The sequence below is a fragment of the Ursus americanus genome, chromosome 16, assembly GCF_024610735.1.
Source record: "Ursus americanus isolate L20-20 chromosome 16, mUrsAme1.1.p, whole genome shotgun sequence".
Lineage (NCBI taxonomy): Eukaryota > Metazoa > Chordata > Mammalia > Carnivora > Ursidae > Ursus > Ursus americanus.
The window spans coordinates 58,650,556-58,672,778 of record NC_142142.1 but is presented as its reverse complement, the minus strand read 5'-3'; the positions used below and the strand labels follow the sequence as shown (position 1 = coordinate 58,672,778).

General features: G+C 37.4%; 1 protein-coding gene across 2 annotated transcripts in view; it reads right to left on the bottom strand.

The window, feature by feature from the left end:
• The window catches only part of NPAT (nuclear protein, coactivator of histone transcription), a 50,895-nt gene that overhangs the window by 26,292 nt on the left and 2,380 nt on the right, over positions 1-22,223 (bottom strand). For both annotated transcript variants that reach the window (XM_045797710.2, XM_087868471.1), the window contains exons 2-3: positions 7,616-7,734; positions 631-691 (exon numbers count right to left, since the gene is read on the bottom strand). In XM_045797710.2, the coding sequence (XP_045653666.1) occupies positions 631-691; positions 7,616-7,734 (180 nt within the window). The remainder of the gene's footprint in view (positions 1-630; positions 692-7,615; positions 7,735-22,223) is intronic.

Below are 22,223 nucleotides of genomic sequence, written 5' to 3'. Positions count from 1 at the left end.
TAACTTAGGCAAGTATTATTTCATAATCTGGCTAACACAGACCAGAATTTTATGACTGGTTCCTGTGTTGAGATTTAGATACCAAGACCTTAAAATTAAAATATTGATTTGAAATTCTTTTTTTTTTTTTTAAAGATTTTATTTATTTATTTGACAGAGAGAGACAGCCAGCAAGAGAGGGAACACAGGCAGGGGGAGTGGGAGAGGAAGAAGCCAGGCTCCCAGCAGAGGAGCCTGATGTGGGGCTCGATCCCAGGACTCTGGGATCATGCCCTGAGCTGAAGGCAGACGCTTAATGACTAAGCCACCCAGGCGCCCCAGATTTGAAATTCTGTAACACATAGCAATGCCTGTTCATCAGTTTAGACAGCTGGACTTATGAGGTTTATTTTTTAAGAAAATTATTTTCTGGTTAAATTCACTAGCATCAGATTTTTGCCATTTACTTATTAATCAATATAAATGCAAACTAATTAGATATTTCCCAGTAAAACCTATCTCATCATAACTGAGACAAGTTTTCTTTTGGCTTTTAAGAGGCATTAGTGCCCTTTAAAAATTACTTCTAATTAAAGCAATTAGATAAATGCTATATAAAATAGAAAAGAATCCCTGACCCTCAATTCTTACCTTTTGCTTTCATAGCTACATATTCATTCAGAATTGTTGTCAAGTTTTTTCCAAACAAGGACTGAAAAGAAAAAGATCATGCATTACAAAAATTGTGCAATACTACTACTAATTTCCCACCATAAAACATTTCACTGTATAAGGTTATAAAAGATATGGATCTTTCGATGAAGAACAGATTAGGGTAAGAACAGATTATCAAAAATGAAGAGTCACTTAAGTTAGGGGTTGCATCAAATCTACGAGTCAAGACTCTTCTTGCCTGTTCAAATAAGACACTGTGACTATGTTTCATTAGCTAAGAGAGTCCAAAGGCAGAAAAGCAGTTTTCAGCTGCGGGGTATGGATCCAGTCCCATAACTCTTTAAAAACAATAAGGACCCACTCCTAATTTGCCCTTTCTATCCTGAAAGCCATGTAAACCTGCCAAAAAACACAGTGGGGGGAAAAAAACTCACCCAGCATAAGAAAGAGCCTTCTTAAGGATCAGCACCTTGCTATTTTCACTTCCATCCTCTCACAAACTCATTTCCCCCATTCCTCCCACTATTAAAGTGCAGGTTATTACCTCAAGTTTGAGGTCATAAGAATCTGGAAGGTTTACTTTCATATGTAAAAGTGAACATGTTGTTAACTCGTAGAGTCATTTGTTGTGAAGATTAAGTAAGGATACATGAAACATGTCTAAGACAACATCTAACACAGGACAGGTGATCAGTTTCCTTTTCTCTCCTCAAGATTTCTACTTTGTTCTGTCTTAACTAAAGCCTGAGAAGTTTGGGTATTTGCTTAATGCTAACTTGCTCATGATACCTTGCTTTATTTCTAGTAGCTAATAATTTATGAATGACTGATACTGTGTCCCCCCAAATTCATCTCAGGACACAGTGAGAAAGTGACCATCTACGAAGCCAGGAAGATAGCCCTCACCAGGAACTGAATCAGGGGCACTTTGATCTCAGACTTCCCAGGCTCCAGAACCGGGAGAAGATATAGGGGCTGGGTGTGCATGTAGCTACTGGAGGACCACTGCAGCTGTCCCTCACAGCACAAAGAGCTACACAACCACACAGACATGCCAATCCATGTAAATAAACACACCGTATAGATTTGTAGAAATATTAAATATGGCTTCATAGTGGTATCTCTGACTATGACTCAACACCACAGGTTTCATTCTTAGGCTTATTTCTATCTTCTTTCTCTCAGAGAATCCTGGCTCCAGTTATCTACAATACATTTTACTTATTTGCTGAGAATGGCTAATTCAGAGGAACTCAGAGGAATTTATGTAAGATTCATTCCTGCTGTTGTGTGAATAAACAGTATGTTACTTTTATTGCTTAGTAGTATTCGATTCTTTGACTATGCCATAGTTCACCTACTTACTGGCTGAAGGACAGTGTGGTTGTTTTTGGTTTTTATCCATCACAGATGAACATTAGTGTGCACTTTTTGTGTGAACGTGTTTTTCAATTCACCTGGATAAATATCTGGGAGTACGAGTGCTGGGTCACATGGGGAATGTAGGTTTAACTTTACAAACAATTGTCAATCTGTTTTCCAAAGTGGTTTATGATTTTACATTCTCATCAGCAATGAATGAGTTCCTGCTGCTTTGCATCCTTACTGCTAAGTATCTGATAGTTTTTAAATTTTTACATTAGCCATTCTTTTATTTTTTTAATGTTTTTTTTATTATGTTAGTCACATACAGTACATCCCTGGTTTCTGATGTAAAGTTCCATGATTCATTAGTTGCATATAACACCCAGTGTACCATGCAATTCGTGCCGTCCTTACTACCCATCACCAGTCTATCCCATTCCCCCACCCCCCCCCCGAAGCCCTCAGTTTGTTTCTCAGAGTCCATAGTCTCTCATGCTTCATTCCCGATTATCCCCCCTTTCTTCCCCTACCAATCTTCCTAGTTCTTATGTTCCAGAGATGAGAGAAATCATATAATTGTCTTTCTCTGCTTGACTTATTTCACTTAGCATTATCTCCTCCAGTGCCATCCATGTTGCAACAAATGTTGAGAACTCGTTCTTTCTGATAGCTGAGTAATATTCCATTTTATATATGGACCACAACTTCTTAATCCAGTCATCTGTTGAAGGGCATCTCGGCTCCTTCCACGATTTAGCTATTGTGGACAATGCTGCTATGAACATTGGGGTGCATATGGCCCTTCTCTTCATTACATCTGTATCTTTGGGGTAAATACCCAGTAGTGCAATGGCTGGGTCATAGGGTAGCTCAATTTTTACCTTTTTAAGGGACTTCCACACTGTTTTCCAGAGTGGCTGTACCAACTTGCATTCCCACCAACAATGTAGGAGGGATCCCCTTTCTCCACATCCTCTCCAGCAACTGTTGTTTCTTGCCTTGTCAATTTTTGCCATTCTAACTGGCGTAAGGTGGTATCTTAGTGTGGTTTTGATCTGAATTTCCCTGATGGCTAATGATTTTGAACATTTTTTCATGTGTCTGTTAGCCATTTGTATGTCTTCATTGGAAAAGTGTCTGTTCATATCTTCTGCCCATTTTATGATTTACTTGTTTCTCGCATGTTGAGTTTGAGAAGTTCTTTGTAGATCTTGGATACCAGTCTTTTATCTGTAGCATCATTTGCAAATATCTTCTCCCATTCCGTGGGCTGCCTCTTAGTTTTTTTGACTGTTTCCTTGGCTGTGCAGAAGTTTTTATCTTGATGAAGTCCCACAAGTTAATTTTATCTTTTGTTTCCCTTGCCTTTGGAGATGTGTCATGAAAAAGGTTGCTTTGGCTGATGTCGAAGAGGTTGCTGCCTATGCTCTCCTCTAGGATTTTGATGGATTCCTGTCTCACATCGAGGTCTTTCATCCATTTGGAGTTTATCTTTGTGTATGGTGTGAGAGAGTGGTCAAGTTTCATTCTTTTGCATGTAGCTGTCCAATTTTCCCAGCACCATTTATTGAAGAGACTGTCTTTTTTTCCACTGGATGTTTTTTCTTGCTTTATCAAAGATTAGTTGCCCAAAGAGCCGAGGGTCCATTTCTGGGTTCCCTATTCTGTTCCATTGGTCTGTGTGTGTGTTTTTGTGCCAGTACTATGCTGTCTTTGTGATCACAGCTTTGTAGTACAGCTTGAAATCCGGCATTGTGATGCCCTCAGCTTTGTTTTTCCTTTTCAACAGTTCCTTGGCGATTCGGGGCCTTTTCTGGATCCACGCAAATTTAAGGACTATTTGTTCCAGTTCTTTGAAAAATGCCAATGGTGTTTTGATCGGGATAGCACTGAAAGTGTAGATTGCTCTGGGTAGCATAGACATTTTAATTATGTTAATTCTTCCGATCCATGAGCATGGAATATTTTTCCATCTTTTCGTGTCTTCCTCAATGTCTTTCAAGAGTGATTTATAGTTTCTAGAATATAGATCCTTTACATCTCTGGTTAATTCCAAGGTAACGTATGGTGTTTGGTGCTATTGTTAATGGGATGGATTCCCTAATTTCTCTTTCTTCAGTCTCATTATTCGTGTATAGAAATGTAACTGATTTCTGAGCATTGATTTTGTATCCCGCCACATTACTGAATTGCTCTATAACTTCTAATAGTTTGGGCGTGGATTCTTTTGGGTTTTCTATATAGAGTATCATGTCATCTGCAAAGAGAGACATTTTGATTTCTTCTTTGCCGATTTGGATACCTTTGATCCCTTTTTGTTGTCTGATCGCTGTTGCAAGGACTTCTAGTACTATGCTGAATAACAGTGGCGAGAGTGGGCATCCTTGTCGTGTTCCTGATCTTAAGGGAAAGGCTTCCAGCTTTTCCCCATTGAGAATGATATTTGCTGTAGGCTTTTCATAGATGGTTTTTATGAGATTGAGGAATGTACCCTCTATCCCTACACTCTGAAGGGTTTTAATCAGGAAAGGATGCTGTATTTTGTCAAATGCTTTTTCTGCATTGAGAGAATTGTATGATTTTTGAATTTTTCTTTCTGGATAAAATCTAAGACACTGATAGATTTGTGAATGTTGAACCACCCTTGCATCCCAGGGATGAATCCCACTTGGTCATGATGGATAATCCTTTTAATGTACTGTTGGATTCTATTAGCCAGGATCTTGTTGAGGATTTTGGCGTCCATATTCATTAGGGAAATCGGTCTGTAATTCTCCTTTTTGATGGGGTCTTTGCCTGGTTTGGGGATCAAGGTAATACTGGCCTCATAGAATGAGTTTGGTAGCTTTCCTTCTGTTTCTATTTTTTTGAAATAGCTTTAGGAGAATAGGTATTATTTCCTCTTTGAATGTTTGGTAGAATTCCCCAGGAAAACCATCCAGGCCTGGGGTTTTGTTTTTTGGAAGGTTGTTTATCACTGACTTAATCTCTTCATAATTAATTGGCCTGTTTAAAAAATCAATTTCTTCCTGTTTCAGTCTTGGTAGTTTATAGGTTTCCAGGAAGGCAACCATCTCTTCCAGATTGCTTACTTTATTGGCATAAAGATGTTGATAAAAGTTTCTAATAATCCTTCCAATTTCATTGGTGTTGGCTGTGACCTCTCCTTTTTCACTCATAATTTTATTAATTTGGGTCCTTTCTCTATTCTTTTGGATAAGTCTTGCCAGTGGTCTGTCAATTTTATTGATTCTCTCAAAGCACCAGTTTCTAGTTCTGTTGATCTGCTCTACTGTACTCCTGGTTTCTAATTCATTGATTTCTGCTCTAATCTTGGTCAACTGCTTCCTTGTGCGTGGATTAGGTGTGTCCCTCTGTTGCTGTTCCAGCTTCTTGAGGTGAGAATATAAAAACTGCATTTTAGATTTTCTATTCTTTTGAGTGAGGCTTGGATGGCTATGTATTTCCCCCTTAGGACTGCCTTTGCAGTATCCCATAGGTTTTGGACTGTTGTGTTTTCATTCTTGTTGGTCTTCATAAATTGTTTAAATTGATTTTTGATTTCCTGGTTTATCGAATCATTCCTGAGCAGGATGGTTCTTAGTCTCCAAGTGTTTGAGTTTCTTCCCAAGTTTTACTTGTGGTTGAGTTCCAATTTCAAAGCGTTGTGGTCTGAGAATATGCAGGGAATAATTTCAGTCTTTTGGTATCGGTTGAAACCTGTTTTGTGTCCCAGAACATGGTCTATTCTTGAGAATGTTCCATGGGCATTAGAATAGAATGAGTATTCCTTGGTTCTGGGGTGTAGTGTTCTATATATATCTATGAGGGCCAACTTGTCGAGTATGGCATTCAAGGCTCATGGGGCGCCTGGGTGGCATAGCGGTTAAAGCGTCTGCCTTCGGCTCAGGGCATGATCCCAGCGTTATGGGATCGAGCCCCACATCAGGCTCCTCTGCTATGAGCCTGCTTCTTCCTCTCCCACTCCCCTGCTATGTTCCCTCTCTCGCTGGCTGTCTCTATCTCTGTCGAATAAATAAATAAAATCTTAAAAAAAAAAAAAAAAAAGGCCCTTGTTTCTTTGTTGATTTTTTGCATGGGTGTTCTGTCTATTTCTGATAGTGGAGTGTTGAGGTCCCCTACTATTAACATATTTTTATCTATATGTCTCTTTATTCTGTTTAAGAGTTGGCTTGTGTATCTTGCTGCTCCCCTGTTGGGGGCATATATATTTATAATTGTCATATCCACTTGTTGAATACTTCCTTTAAGAGTAATATAGTGCCCTTCTGTGTCTCTAACTATAGTCTTCAGTTTAAAATCCAATCTGTCTGATATGAGAATTGCTACCCCAGCTTTCTTTTGAGGTCCACTGGCATGAAAGATGGTACTCCATCCCTTTACTTTCAGTCTGAATGTATCTTTGGGTTCAAAATGAGTCTCTTGTAGACAGCAAATGGATGGGTCATGTCTTTTTATCCAATCTGCAACGCTGTTGCATATTATGGGAGCATTTAAGCCATTCACATTGAGACTGAATACTGAGAGATATGATTTCAATGATGCCATGTTGCCAGTAAAGTCTTTGTTTGTATTGGTTGTGACTTTCTGTTCTATATCATTCTTGGGGCCTTTTATGGTTCCTGGTGAGGGCCAACTTCCTGGCTTTTAGACATCTCCCTTCTTGCTGTGTGCTCACATAGCATCCCCTCTGCGCCTCTTCAAGGAGAAAGGTATCGCTCTTCCACCTCTTGTAAAGGCAATAATCACACCACAAGGGGCCCAACATCGTAACCTAATCTAAACCTAATTAATTCCCAAAGGCCCCACCTCTAAATACCATCACACTGGTGGTTAGGGTTTCAACCTATGAATTTTGGAGGGACACAAATATTTAGTCCATAGCAGGCAGAAAACAAGTCAGCCCCAAGACAAGTAGTAGTGGAACTAATTAGAAATGAGAGTGTCAGGGAGCCTGGGGGGCTCAATCAGTTAGGTGTCTGCCTTTGGCTCAGATCAAAATCCCGGGGTCCTACGATTGAGCCCCGCACTGGGCTCTCTGCTCAGCAGGGAGCCTGCTTCTCCCTCTCCTGCTCCCCCTGCTTGTGATGTCTCTGTCAAATGAATAAATGAAATCTTAAAAAAAAAAAAAAAGAGAATATGATTTAAAAAAAAAAAAAGATTGTATTTATTCATTTGCCAGAGAGAGAAATAGAGAGTGAGGGAGGGTGCACACCAGAGAGCACAGTGGGGGGGAATGGCAGAGGAAGAAGCAGGCTCCCCACTGAGCAGGGAGCCCGATGCAGGGCTTGATACCAGGACCCGGGATCATGACTTGAGCCGAAGGCAGATGCTTAACTGACTGAGCTGCCTAGAGTGTCATTTTGAAACTGATTCTTAGAAGCAAAGTTGCCAGCTTTGGCATAAGAGTGTGAAAAGAAGAGCTGGCCTTCTTCAGCTCTTTCCAGTCATGTATGAATACTATCACATGTCTACCAGTTTTGATATTGCTAATGACCTGATGTTAAGACTGCTGTTCGTGGTCTTTTATCGTGGTCAATGAGGAAATACTTCCCTTAGGGAACAGATCACTCACCAGTAAGCAGGCTGGGATAAAACCTTCATCTGTACAATGTTCCGCATATTCTTTTAAATTTGAACTTTCCAAAATAAAAGTCTGGCAGGTAGAAGTGAGATTTTCCTGTTGTAAGTAACCTAAATGAAAAACAGAAGGTTAGGTAATTCCAGTAACTTTTGTACTTTTGCCAAAATGGTGTAGAAATGCAGTTTCATATCACAAATGGAACCTCAGGTGGAATGTGCTGGGTTTCTGCAGCCTTGCCCAGAACCACTAGTTTATGCTGCAGTACAAAGTAGCCTTCACAGAATACATGGCTGTTTGATGGAAAAAACTAGCTAAACTAAAAACATATGGTATTTGATCAAGTACAATTAATGCACAGTAATGCTTACAAGCGAATCTTAAAGTAATGATACGTAACAGGAGAACTAATAAAGAAATGATCAATGTTCTTCTACTCCATAACCTCCATGCTGACCAGGCTGGCAGAGGGTTATAAAAGTAACTTACTGGATTATCAAAAAATTACATTCTCCCAATGTTACTATTTACTTGTACATTTCACTTATTTGCCTAATGGTTTAAGAGAAAAATGAACAAAAGACGTGCTTTGAAGGAAAGGAAAGAAAGAATCAAAACACTTTAAACGGCTTTAGCATTTTTATCTAACTGACATTTACGGAACAATCTTATTTATTAGTGCTTGGTACTTGCACACATATGAACACTTCATTTGTCTTGACTAGCCGCCTATCCTTGTTCTTTTGTTTCTTATCATTATTGGGGTTTACCTAAACCCACCATTAAAAATAGTAGTATAGCACAGAAAGAACATTGGATAGGATATCAGGAGACCAGGTACTTATTCCATTCGGTTAAAATAAGCATTGTGAATTTGGAGGGAAAAAAAAAAAATCACATCTTCCAGGACTAAGGTGCTTCATCAACTCCCTTGTGTAAAGCCCTTCAAGCACTTCCCATAGTACTCAGTTTAAACTTCTAAATTCTGAGCAGCTTCAGCTGGAATGACAATGTAAGGACCTCCAAAAATCCTCTCCTACATAAAAGCAATTAGAACACTGGCAAAAATTATTTAAAAAAGAAAAACTTCTATAGAACTCAGAAAGTAATCGAAGTCTTGGGAGCATTTATTTAAGAATAGAAGAATGTCAGTAATAATGAACACTGTGGCATTTTAACTTGCTCTATTCTCATGCTCATCTCCCCAGCTGAGTCGTATACTTGTTTTAACTGTGATTGCGGGCTGTTGATTTTCAAACAGCCTAGCAGCCAATGGAGGGGTCGGATAGGGCTGGAATTTTTCCAAAGACTCATTCCCATTCCCAGAAACTGTCATAATTTGATCTGTGTGAAAATTACCTGGAAACCTCCACTTGCACAGCTTGTCTTTGAACTGAATCAGAATTTACCAAGGGCAAAGAAACTTCTCCTTTAAGACTTTTGTTTAAAACTATCAGCAGGAATTGCTTAACACTACAGCGAGGAAGAGCGGCACAAACAAGCTAAACAAACAAACAAAAAATACACAAACACACACACAAAAGCTGGGGTATAAGCAGCTAGGATATACTCATGGGATATCAGAAGGACATGTGCAAGTGTAGGGCAGTACATATACTCAGAAGAGATCTGACAAGGCCCCTAATCCCTTACCTCTGGCTGACCAATAAGGCTCTGAGTAAGCAGGAAGTAAAGGCTAAGGCAGAGTTGCTAACTGCTTAGCTGAATGTTGAAGCATGCTCCAACATACACACAGCCCCTTGGCAAACAATGGGAGACTTAATGGACTCCTAGCATTGGGGGGGGGGGGAGAAAAAAGAAAGAAAAAAAAATCAATGTCCAATCACAGAATATAAACTCAAAGAATATAGATTTTACAGATTTAGTTCAGGTAGCAGTTCACAGCAACTGCTGAAAGAACAGTCATAACAAAGATGAGGGAGGCTGGAGAATCTGATTACAAGAGTTGTCATGTTTTATTATTTAAAATGTCTAATTCCCAGCAAAAAATTATGAGACATGCAGAGAAATAAGAAAGTATGTTTCATATACAAGGTGCAAATAAAAGCAGTCAGTAGAAATCATCAGTAAGGAAGCCAAGAATTAAAACTTTAAAAAAATCAGCTACTTCATTTTTTGAAGATTCATTTGAGAGAAAAGGAGAGAAAGAGGAAGAAAAAGAGACAAAGAAAGAGAAAAAAAGGAGGAGCAAGCGTGAGCATAGAGGGGAGGGGCAGAAGGAGAAGGAGGGAGAAACTCAGCAGACTCTGCACTGAGTACGGAGCCTGATGCAGGGCTCAATCTCATGATTCTGAGATCACGACCTGAGGCGAAACCAAGAGTTAGATGCTTAACCGACTGCCTCACCTGGGCATCCCCAAAATCAGCTGTTTTAAATAAGTTCGGAGCACTAAAGAAAACTCCTGAATACCTAAAAAAAATTATGAGAGCAATGTTTCATCAAAAAGAAATAAAAATAATACACAAAAAACCAAATTCTAGAGTTGAAAAGTATAACAATTAAATGAAAAATTCCCTTGAGCAGGACTCAACAGCAGATGTGAGGCAGCAGATGAAAGAATTAGTAAACCTGAACACAGATCAAATGAGATTATCCAGCATAAGGAACAAAAAAAAGTATCACAAAAAGTTAAGTCTTTGAGACCTGTGGAACACCTGAACATCCAAAATTTTAGAAAACACATTATTCTTCCAGGAAGCTCAATAAATTCTAAGTAGGATACACTGAAAGATCCATACCTAGACACCTCATAATCAAACTGTCAAAAGACAAAGACAATTTGGAAAGCAGAGAGAAACAGTTCATCACATCACAAGGGATCCTCAGTAAGATTAACAGTTTTTTCTCATTAGAAATCATGGAGGCCACGAGCAGGGAGATGAGGCAGAGTGCTAACAACAACAACAACAAGTCAACCAAGACCAGAAAAACCCCTTCAAAAGGAGACATTAAGCTATCCCGAGATTAAAAATACAAAATGAAACAAAAACCAGAGACATTGTTGCTAGGAGACTTGCCCTTTAAGATATATTAAAGGGAGTCCTTTAGGCTAAAATTAAAGGACACTAAACAGTGAAACAAATACATGTTTTAAAAAAAACACTAATAAAGGTAACTGTACAGGTAACCACAAAACAGTATAATTTACTTTGTAACTCCCCTCTGCTTTAAATGACAACTATAGGGGCGCCTGGGTGGCACAGCGGTTAAGCGTCTGCCTTCGGCTCAGGGCGTGATCCCGGCGTTATGGGATCGAGCCCCACATCAGGCTCCTCTGCTCTGAGCCTGCTTCTTCCTCTCCCACTCCCTCTGCTTGTGTTCCCTCTCTCGCTGGCTGTCTCTATCTCTGTCAAATAAAGAAATTAAAAAAAATCTTAAAAAAAAATGACAACTGTATATAGTAGTAAGTATAAATCTGGGTTGGTGACATATAATGATGAAGATGTAATTTATATGACCTTAAAAGCAAAAAGAAGGGGGAAGAGGATGGAGTTATGCAGGAGCAAAGTTTTTATATACTATTTAAATTAAGTTGGTATTAATCCAAACAAGACTGTTTTAAGTTATCTGTAACCTCCAAGCAATCACTAAGAAAATAACTCAAAAATAAAAAATATAAAGGAAACATCAGTGGGGTGGGGCACCTGGGTGGCTCAGTTGGTTAAGTGTTCCACTCTTGTTTTTGACTTAGGTCATGATCTTGGGAGCCTGGGACAGAGCTCCACACAGGGCTCTGCGCTCAGCAGGGAGTCTGCTTGAGGAGTCTGTCTCTCTCCCTCTCTCTCCCTCCCTGCTCACATGCACATGGCTCTCTAAAATAAAAATTAAGAAAAAAAAATAAGGAAACAGAATTAAAATGGTAAATTGGAAATATTTAACATAAAAAAGGCAGTAATAGAATAACAGGACAAGTAAATATAACATATATATAGACTACAGGTAACAGAATAGCAGGCAAAACCCTCACTTTATCAGTAATTACATTAAGTGATAATGGATTAAACAAAAAGGAACAGAATGAATAAAAAATATGATCCAACTACATGCTCTTGACAACACACACACTTTACATTCAAACACACAAATAGGTTGAAATTAAAGGGATGGGAAAAGATATACCACTCATACAGTAACTAAGAGCTGAAGAGGCTACCCCAGTATTAGACAAATTAAGACAAATATTGTTAGTAGAGACAAAGATAATGATAAAATATTCAGTCAATCAAAAAGATAACAATTACACGCATATATGCATGTAATAACCAAGGCCCCAAAAAACATGAAGCTGAAACTAACAGAAGTGGAACAAGAACTAGACAATTCAACAATGAAAGTTACAGACTTCAACACTCTATTTTCAATAATGAACAGACTAGAGAGCTCAATAAGGAAAGAGAAGGCTTGAACACTATAAACCAGTTAGAGCTAACAGACATTTCTAGTGTACTCCACCCAACAATAGCAGAATACACATTGTTCTCAGTCCATGTGAACATCCTCCAGGATAAACCACACATTAGGACATAAAAAGTCTCAATAAATTAAAAAAGACAAATTATATAGAGTATGCTCTCTGACCACAGGAGACTAAAATTAGAAGTCAATAAGAAACTCACAAATATGTGTAAATTAAACACTCTCCTAAATAATCAAAGGGTCAAAGAAGAAAACACAAGGAAAGCTGAAAATATTTTGAGATAAACAAAAGCAAAATGCAACATACTAAAACTTATGGGATGCAGTTAAACAAGTGCTTAGTGGTATATTTATATCTGTAAATACATTTATTTCAAAGATGAAAGATTTCACACCAATAACCTAGCCTTCCATTTTATAAACTAGAAGAACAAACTAAACCCAAAGAAAGCAGAAGAAAATAAAAGATATCATGATAGAGAAGAAAAATGAAACAGAATTAAAAAAATAGAGAAAAATCCATGAAACAAAAAGTTGATTCTCTGAAAAGATCAACAGAAATTGACAAATATTTAGAGAGGCTGACAAAAAAAGAAGACTCAAATTCCTAAATTCAGGAATGAAAGAGGACATTACTATCAATCTTAAATAAATTAGATTATAAAAGGATACTATGAACAGTAGTATACCAACAATTTAGAGAGCCCAGGTGAAACAAATACTTCTTAGACATTAACTAAAATGACTCAAGAATATACAGAAAATCTGTATACACCTAAAAGAAGTAGAGATTCAACTGTAATACTCTTTTCATAAAGGTGGCCTAGGATTAAATGGCCTTACTGCTGAATTCTATCAAACACTGAAAGAAGTTTCACCAACTCTTTAAAAAAAAATAAAAAATAAGAGAGAGAAGCCTTCCCATTTCAATCGCTGATACTAGAAATAGTCTGATTCTAAAACCAAAGACATCACAACTACAAACGAATATCCCTTATGAAAAAGCAGATGTAACAATTCTCAACAAAATACTAGCAAACCAGATTCATTAACATTTGAACACGACTATACATGAACATGACCAAGAGCAATTGTGCCAGAAATGCAAGACTGGTTCAATAAAACAAAATAAATCAATGTAATACACTCTATTCACAAAGTAAAGTCGGCCCAATACATTATATTAATAGAATAAAGGTAAAACCGTGTTATCATCTCAACAGATGTAGAAAAACCATTTGACAAAATCCAACACCTTTTCATGATAAAAATATAGGAATATAAGGGAATTTCTTCAACCTGATAAAGGCATTTATGAAAATCCCACAGCTAACATAATACTCAAAGGTTAAAGAGTCAAAGCTTTGCCCATAAGAGCAGGCACAAGACCATGCCTGCTCTTGCCATTTCTATGCAACCCTGTACTAGAAGTTCTAGTCTGGACAATTAGGAAAGAAGCTAAAGTAAAAAGCATCCACAGTGGAAAGGAAAAAAAAATCAAATGTCCTCATTTGCAGATGACATGATGACCTAAATAGAAAATTCTAAGGAATCCATGTACAGAAAGAAAACTATTAAAGTCAATAAATGACTTCAGTAAGGCTTCAGGATACAAGATGAATATACAAAAATCAGCTGCATTTCTATATACTTGCAATGAACCAAAAATGAAATTTAAAAAACCGATTTCATTTATAATAGCATCAAAAAAGAAAATACCTAGGAATAAGTTTAACAAAGGAAGTGTATGATCTTGCTAAAAACTAGAAATATTACTGAAAGATATTAAAGACTAAATAAATGGACGGATCTCTCTTGTTTATGGATTAGAAGAGTTAATGTTATTCAGATGTCAATACTCTTAGATTCAACACAATCCGTATCAAAATCTTAGTTGCCTTTTGTGCAGAAATTAACAAACTGATCTTAACATCCACAGGGAAATACAAGGGACCCAGAGTAGTTAAAACAATCTTGAAAATGAAATAGTTGGTACACTTACACCTACCCACTTCAAAACATACTACAAAGAAATAGTAATCAAGGTAATGTAGTGCTAGAATAGGGATAAACATACAGATCAATGGGACAGAATTAACATTCCAGATATTTATAGGTCGATTAATTTTCAAAAATAGTGCCAAGTCAGCTCAGTGGCAGAAATAGTAGTCTTTTCAACAACTGGTGCTGGGAGAACTGATACCCACATGCGAAACAATGAAGTTGGACAAACAATGAAGTTACATCACATACCAAATATAAAAATTAACTAAAAATAGATCAAAGATGTAAATGTAAGAGTGAAGACTGTAAAAGTCATAGAAAAAACACAGGTATAAATCTTTTTGATGTAGGATTAGGTAATGGATTCTCAGGACATCTAAAGAACAAGCAACCAATGAAAAATTAGATAAACTGAACTTCATCAAAATTAAAAACATTTGTGCTTCTAAGGATACTATGAAGGAAGTGAAAAGATGATGGACAGGGGCACCTGGGTGGCTTAGTTGGTTAGGTGTCCGCCTTCGGCTCAGGTCCTAGGATGGCCAGTATCACGCTCCCTCCTCGTTGGGGAGCCTGCTTCTCCCTCTCCTCCCTGCTCATGCTCTCTGTCCCTATCTCTGTCGCTATCTTCATCTCTCTCTTTCTCTCTCAAATAAATAAAATCTTCAAAAAAAGAAGATGGACAAAATGGAAGAGAATATTTGCAAGTCATCTATCTGATAATGAACTAGAACCCAGAATATGTAAAGAACCACTAAGCACATGAGAAGAGGCTCAACTTCATTAGTAAATAGGAAAATATAAAATCAAAACCACAAGGAGATACATCAATTCATACACACTAGGATAGCTAGAATTAAGAAAGATAGTACTGGCAAAGATCTGATGAAATTGGCCATCTCATACATTGTTGGTAGGAATGTAAAATGATGCAGAATCACTGAAAAATCACTTGGGAAGTTCTCAGAAATATTAGACATAGAATTACCACATGACCAAGTGATTCTACTCTTAGGTATGTACCTAAGAGAATTGAAACAGTATGTCCAAACAAGACTTGGACATGAATGTTCATAGCATTTTTCTTAATAGCCAAAAAGTGGAAACAACCCAAATGTCCATCAATGAACAGACAAAATGTGGAATATCCATAGTGGGAAATTATTCAGCCACGAAAAGGAAGTAACTACTTGAACTTGCTACAACATGAATGAATCTTGAAAACAAAGTCCTAGAAGTCAGATATCAAAGGCCACAAATTGTAGAATTCCATTTACAAGAAATGTCCAGAAAAAGGAAATCCATAAAAACAAAAAATAAATTAGTGGTTGCCAGAGTTTGGGCAAAGGGGCCAAATGGGAGTGACTATTAACAGGTCTGGCGTTTCTTTTGAGGATGATGGAAATGTTCTGGAATTAACATTGTGGTGATGGTTGCAAAACATTGTGAATATACTGAATATTGTGAATATGCTGAAAACCACTGAATTTTACATGTTGTGGGATGTGAATTGTACCTCAATGAAAAAAATGTAATCCTAATTTCTTAACATGTTATATGAAGTGCTACTTGTTTTGCATCCTAATTTCTTCTTTAGCCTTATATCATGTCATTCTATCTCTCCCAGACTAACTGGTCTTTCAGTTCTGCAAATTTGCAAATGCTCTGATATCAAGACCACTGTACACTCCATTCCTGCTGCCTCCCAGCTTATCTTCTTGGCCCAGCGAATTCCAACTCATTCTTCAAGGTCTACGGTTAACTACCACTTCTTCAGAGACTCTTTTTTTGAATCCTCTCAGTATGTGCCATACTCCTCTTATCAGATACTAGATTCCCTTATGCCTACCTTTGTAGTAGACTTACCTCAGGGCCGGTATAATACTCAAGTATTTAACTACTAAAGCAATTATTTAGGTCTCTTTTGTCTTTAAAATTATAATTCTACTCTTTCCACCTGGAACTGTATCTTTAACCAGGCCCTCCAAGTCAAAAAGCTAATTAGAGTGCCTATGAAGTCATTATATATGAAGATTATAAAAGGAAAAGGCAAGAAAATTGTCATCCCATTTTAGGAAATGCCCTAGCTGGGATCTGGAAACCAACTCACCACTTTCTACTTATAGTTGATGAATCAGTTTTCCAACAGCTTGCTAACTAATGCTAGAGAGAAACAAAGAAATATACAAATAAAACCCCAAAGACATTGTCCTTTGGAGTAGGGGAAGACATTTAGAAACCAAAATATATCTTTTATCTCATATACTAGTACTTCAGTATCTCCATCACTGAAGATGTGAAATCATCTCAAATATGAGATTAGATCAAAGATAGATTGCTATTTCCCCCCTTTATTTTTTACAAATAGCCAATATAAACCCTTATCATTCTATAGCCAGCTAAAAAGAAATCTTTTTCATGATGGTTTGCTTTTTAACAGTTACATTATTTGGAATAAGTCAGCTGCTACCAGGATTTCACGATTATAGAAATCTAAAATGTATATGAACCACTGGAGTCACTTTGGAAGCAGGGCAGCTGGAGCTTTTTATATGTCAAAATTTAAACCAAAGATAAACAATTTCTTTTCATGGGAGAGTTTCAAAAGTACTAAGCACCCCAGATGTATTCACAGCCACTTGAGTCTTCTAACAGGTGGTGCTGTGAAATCAAATTTCTAATGTGGATTTGCTTTTCTGTAGACCAAACATTCTCAAAAATAACATAGCAGTAAGGGGATGAAAATTGGTATAGGAGAGGCAAGGGAACAAAGACCACCCTTTTAATGCATAAATCACAGATGTACATACAATTTATGAACAGTGTATTTGTGACATTAAAGTATCATGTGAGAGGTCAGGGGGAAAAAGTCTAAAAATACTCCTTAAGGGTGTAATAGTGAAATAAGGTTGAGAAACCACCCTAGACAGAATGTAGTGACAGAATTAACCTTTCTCAGAAAAAATATGGTAATCAGTGCTAGCTATCCTGGCCAAGGAATTATCACAGATCAGACAGCTTAAGGTTTATCATAAGACATTACACTTTAACATACACTTGAGAAAAGGCTTTGTTAAAGGCTAGATTACTTTTATAAAGTGTTTAAAAATTATAATGCATCTCAAAATAGCAATGTCTAAGATATTTATCTTCTGCTCTTAAAAACATGCCCAACTTTGGGCAATCTAGAGTTCCCATTTTAGATTAGACTTGAATTCTGCTTTACTTTTTAGAAAAATAAAACAAAGAGCTAAAGGTAATAAACCAATAGTGGAGACAAAATGAAATACTAAAAATGATTCAGTAGAATGTAGGGAAAAAAGAGCAAGAAACAAATGGGACAAACAGAAAACAACAGCAAGATAGTAGATTCATTTTTTTAAAACTTTTTAAATTAAGTAAGCCTATGACCAATGAGGGGCCTGAACTCATGACCCCAAGATCAAGAGTCCCATGCTCTAACAACTGAGCCAGCCAGGCACCCTGAGATAGTAGATTTAAACGTAATTTAGCAATCCTACTTCTCAGTTATCTACTCAAATGAAATGAAACATGTCCCCACAAAAACTTGTAAGCAAGATAGCAAACATTTGTAAGTTTAAATAAGTTATATAAAACCCAAATATCCATCAAGTGGTGAATGCATGAATAAAGTATATATATACAATAAAATAAAGCAAAAAAAGGGGGTGGGTGGGATGGATTTCTAGGAAGCTTTCCTTAGAGTAGGGTATGTTAAAAACAGAACAAGTTCCTGAATAAATGGACAAAAGAATAAATGAATGGACAAAAGGAAAATGAACAAATGAATAAAAATCTATGATCAAGGACTGTCTTTCTTTAGTATTCTTTGGCATTTGAAGGAAAAGCAGTTTACAGCACATACATAACCTCTTGGACCTTGGTTTCTACCATCGTATCATAGAGCAAGCAACTGCTACTTTTCTGGATCCTTGAGAAGATTAAGAAAGAAGTGAATAAAAGATTAAATATCTCTGGTCCATAATCCTAGAAAGTTAGAGTAACGTGTAAAGCTATCATGCATGTGTGCAGGGGTGTGGGTAGTTAAATCCTGGAAATTCAGGCAGAATGGCTTACTTTATTCTGCAGCCTGGTTTCTGTCTGGTAGCAGTGTAATCAGTTTGTAAGAGAGGAGAAAGACTTCAGCATTCTCCACATGATCCATTTTCCCACGGATAGAGTTGATTATGTGCTTGTATAGGCAAATTACACATTTCCCCCAACTCTTATAATGTGAGTTATTAGACGTGACCATAGGATTAAGTTTATACTGAAAGTGTTCCTAGGGAATTTGCTAGTTCCTGTTGGCTTCTACTAAAGTTAACAGAGATTAGTATTAGTATTTGTGATTTCACTGTTTTAAATATTTACAAATGCTTAACTCTTAGATACTTCTGACATTGCAACAGATTTAAACCCCAAGTATAAACATTCCTTTGAAGGCTTTTATTTTATTCTGATAGTAAAAACTATCAAAGGAATAGGATTTAACCTGATTTCTAAATGAGGTATCCTCTAGCAATTGAAATATCTGATGTGGTTATTATTATTTCACTGCAAAGTACACCTTACCCCAGGGAATGTGCTTTAAGAGAAAATTAAAACCTAGCCGCCCACATCAAAGCCTATTAAGTCATTAGGTGGCCCGTCAGTATGTGAGCTTCATTTTCTTGCTAGGCTGCAGGGCCCCAGGAGCCCTCCCAGAGACATTAACAAGTGCCTCTCGCGAGCAGATTTATCGGGCAATCAGAAAATTTAGACCTGAGATGCACCTTGGACTTCCTCAATTTGCAGAAGAGGAAAACTGAGTATGGAAGACATTAAATGGTTTTTCCAGGATCTACAGCTGGTTACATGAAAAGGAAAAAAACCCGAAATCCCCACAACATCCTGAAATCACACAACCCAAGTGGTCCTAATGGTGGGGTGAATTATTCTAGACCAATGTGTTTTGGATGGTGGAATCAGAACACACCATCCAGGCTGATGACTGCTTCAGATGAAAAAAACCCAATTCTTCAGGGGCACCTGGCTGGCTCAATCGGTGGAGTGTGAAATTCTTGATCTCAGGATTTTAAGAAGGAGTCCCATGTTGGGTGTAGAAATTAAAAATAAATTCTTAAAAAAAAAAAAAAAGCCCACAAATTTTTAAAAAACAAAACAAAAAAAAACATGCCCACTTTTGGGCAATCTAGAGTTCCCATTTTATTATTTTTTAAAGATTTATTTATTTGAGAGAGCAAGAGCAAAGTGAGAGGGGCAAAGGGATAGGGGTACACAATCTCCAGCACAGTCCAAGCAGAGCCCCACATGAGGCTTAATTTCAGGACCCTGAGATCATGACCTGGGCCAAAACCAAAAGTCAGATGCTTAACTGACTGCCCCACCCAGGTGCCCCCGTTTTTATTTTTTATTTTATTTATTTTTTAAGTAGGCTCCATGCCCAATGTGGCACCCAATGAGCAGCTTGAATTCACAATCCTAAGATCAAGAGCTGAGCTGGGATCAAGAGTCCGATGCTTAACCGACTGAACCACCCAGGTGCCCGAGTTCATATTTTAGATTAGACTTGATGTATTTTGTTTTACTTTTGTCCTACGAGTTCCAAAACAATGCTGTAAAGTAATAATTGAGTACTTCAATATTAACTATCAATATACAGTTAACTACTTATTTGCTTATAAAAATCTTATTTATCATTCTTAAGTACTTGATTGTAATCAATCCTCTATCAGAATAATAGGGGAAGTTTTAGCTATAAATTATTCCAAATATCAAATTTTACAATGAAAATATGAAGCAGGGCGCAATGATCTCTTATTATAATGCAAATAATTACTCTTCAATTAGCATTAGTGATTGTTTCTTTTTACTCCTAAAAACTTCAGAATAAAATAACTATCCTTTGTGTAAACTTACTGACAAAGATGTACAAATGGGTAAGAAAGCATGCCTGAGTTTCCTTTTTTCTTAATATTGTCCTCTGCCTATTGTTGAGTAACAAATTAAATAGACTGAAGGGGAAATACAACTGGAAAAGAGAAGTAAAGATAAAATCCGAACTATATCTAGAGTTTTCAAATTTTAGGAACTGAGATGCCAAGAATCTGCCTTCTCTTCTTCTAATTTATGGAGAGGAAAAACTAAAGAGAATGGAGCCTGATGAAGAAAGCAAGAAATATCAAATCCCCCTACCTGAAAATATCTCCTTTACATATTCTAATAATTTCCCAGGAATTTTTGAATTATTATTTAAAAATGTAAGCAATTCTTGGGAAGACTTACAGTGCCTTATTATTACTAGATCCACAAATAACAAAGTTTCTTTCTATGAAGAAGTTATCTAAACGGACCCAGAAGATACATATGGAAGTAACTAATGCAAAGCAAGGCTGCTAAGACAGTAGGACTTAATTTTACAGGAGAGGGACTTGAGACAAGTATTACCAACTTGGGGAAAATTATGAATGTTGCAAAGAAGAGATGAGTCTTGAAGGATGGTTGGGGAATCCAAAAAAAGCTTGTGAAAAGCATACATGGAGAGCATGTTCAGGGAACGTGCCCAGTTTGGAGAAAGCACAATGTATATGATGGAGAACAGCTGGAGATACAACTGAAAAGACAGAATGGGTAAGGATCCAAAAAAGCTGTAAATGTCATCAATGACATTTTTATGCATAATTAATAGGATATAAACACAATCTGACTAAATGACAGATATGCAATAAGGAAAAAAAATGTTATGATCAGAGTTGCACTTCTATATATATTTACTAAATTTATAATATCTTAGTGAAATAAAGGTGAATATGATCAGTGGCTCTGTGACCTTTCAGGTGTGTCAATTCTGATTCTGTTTGTCTTCAAATCTCTTCTTCCTCTCTCTCTCTTGCTCTGAGCTGTATGATAGGAAACCTGACCCCACGCAGGCAATGTTTCTTAGGCTCCTTGTCAGCTGGCTTCTGACTGTGCTCAAACAATGGGAAGCACTGGTGGGAGACTGGAGGGCAGTTGGAAGAAGCCATGTTGTTTTCCTCCCATTCCCTCTTTGCCTTAGTAGATTCTCCTCTGTGACTACCGGTCCCTCACCAGAAAAGTCTACCTTCCATCTTCCACAGAGAGGAAAACCCAGCCTCTGGACTGCTTCATTTCTCCTAGTCCACCTGATTATCACAGGGGCTTCCTGCTGTTGCTACCCTCTGAGTTGGCTCACATACGCAGCTTGTCTTCTTAGTTTTTCTATCACCAGTGTAACCAATTCCCTCATTAGATCCCTCCACGTTAAATACGCAGATTGGTTTCAGTCTTCCTGAATGGATTTTGACTCACACAGAAAGAACAAACCTATTTAGAAATCCAAAAAATATTCTCGCCCCTTCATTCATAAGAATGCCCCACCTGACATAAACCTTTAGTTTTGGGGGCTTCCAAGAACTTTCAAGGCCTGTCTTCTTAATCCCGGATCAAGAAAATTGAGGACAAAAGTTAAGTTTCAGTTTGGGAAGATGAAGTTCTACAGGTGGATGATGGTGATGGTTAGAGAGCGATATGAATGTACTTAATGCCACAGAACTGTACACTTAAAAATGGCTAAAATATTGTATATATTTATGTCATGTATATTTCACAAAAATAAGTAAACACAAGCAACAATAAAATATGGTAAATAAGGGAAGCACGTAAGGAGACATTAATAGTTATACCTGTTAGAAAAGTTTTTAAAGAGTGTGGACTTTATTTGGAGAAACTCCAAGTAGTTGGTATGCCTGGAGCACAGGGCAGACATTGAAAAGTTGAGATCAAGCAGGAGAGGTGGGCAGGATCAGTTCCACAGAACACCTTGTACAACATACTGAGAAAACCGAAGTGGTGTCCCAAGGGTAATAAGCAACACTTTGATGTATTTTGGCCTGTAGAATATTTACAGAAATTCCAGCGAGACAACAGCTGGATGTAGCTGAGGAGCAAGGGCTGGTTACATGTAGTGAGGTTCAAGTCAGTATGGTATGTTGAGGAATGAAAGGCAGGCGGGAAGTAGAGTTCATTTTTTGATTTGTAAAAGGGTGACACAGAGCGTTACACAGACTGTGTGATGAGGTCTCAGTAAGGTATTTTCGGGTTTGTGTGTGTGGGAGGGGC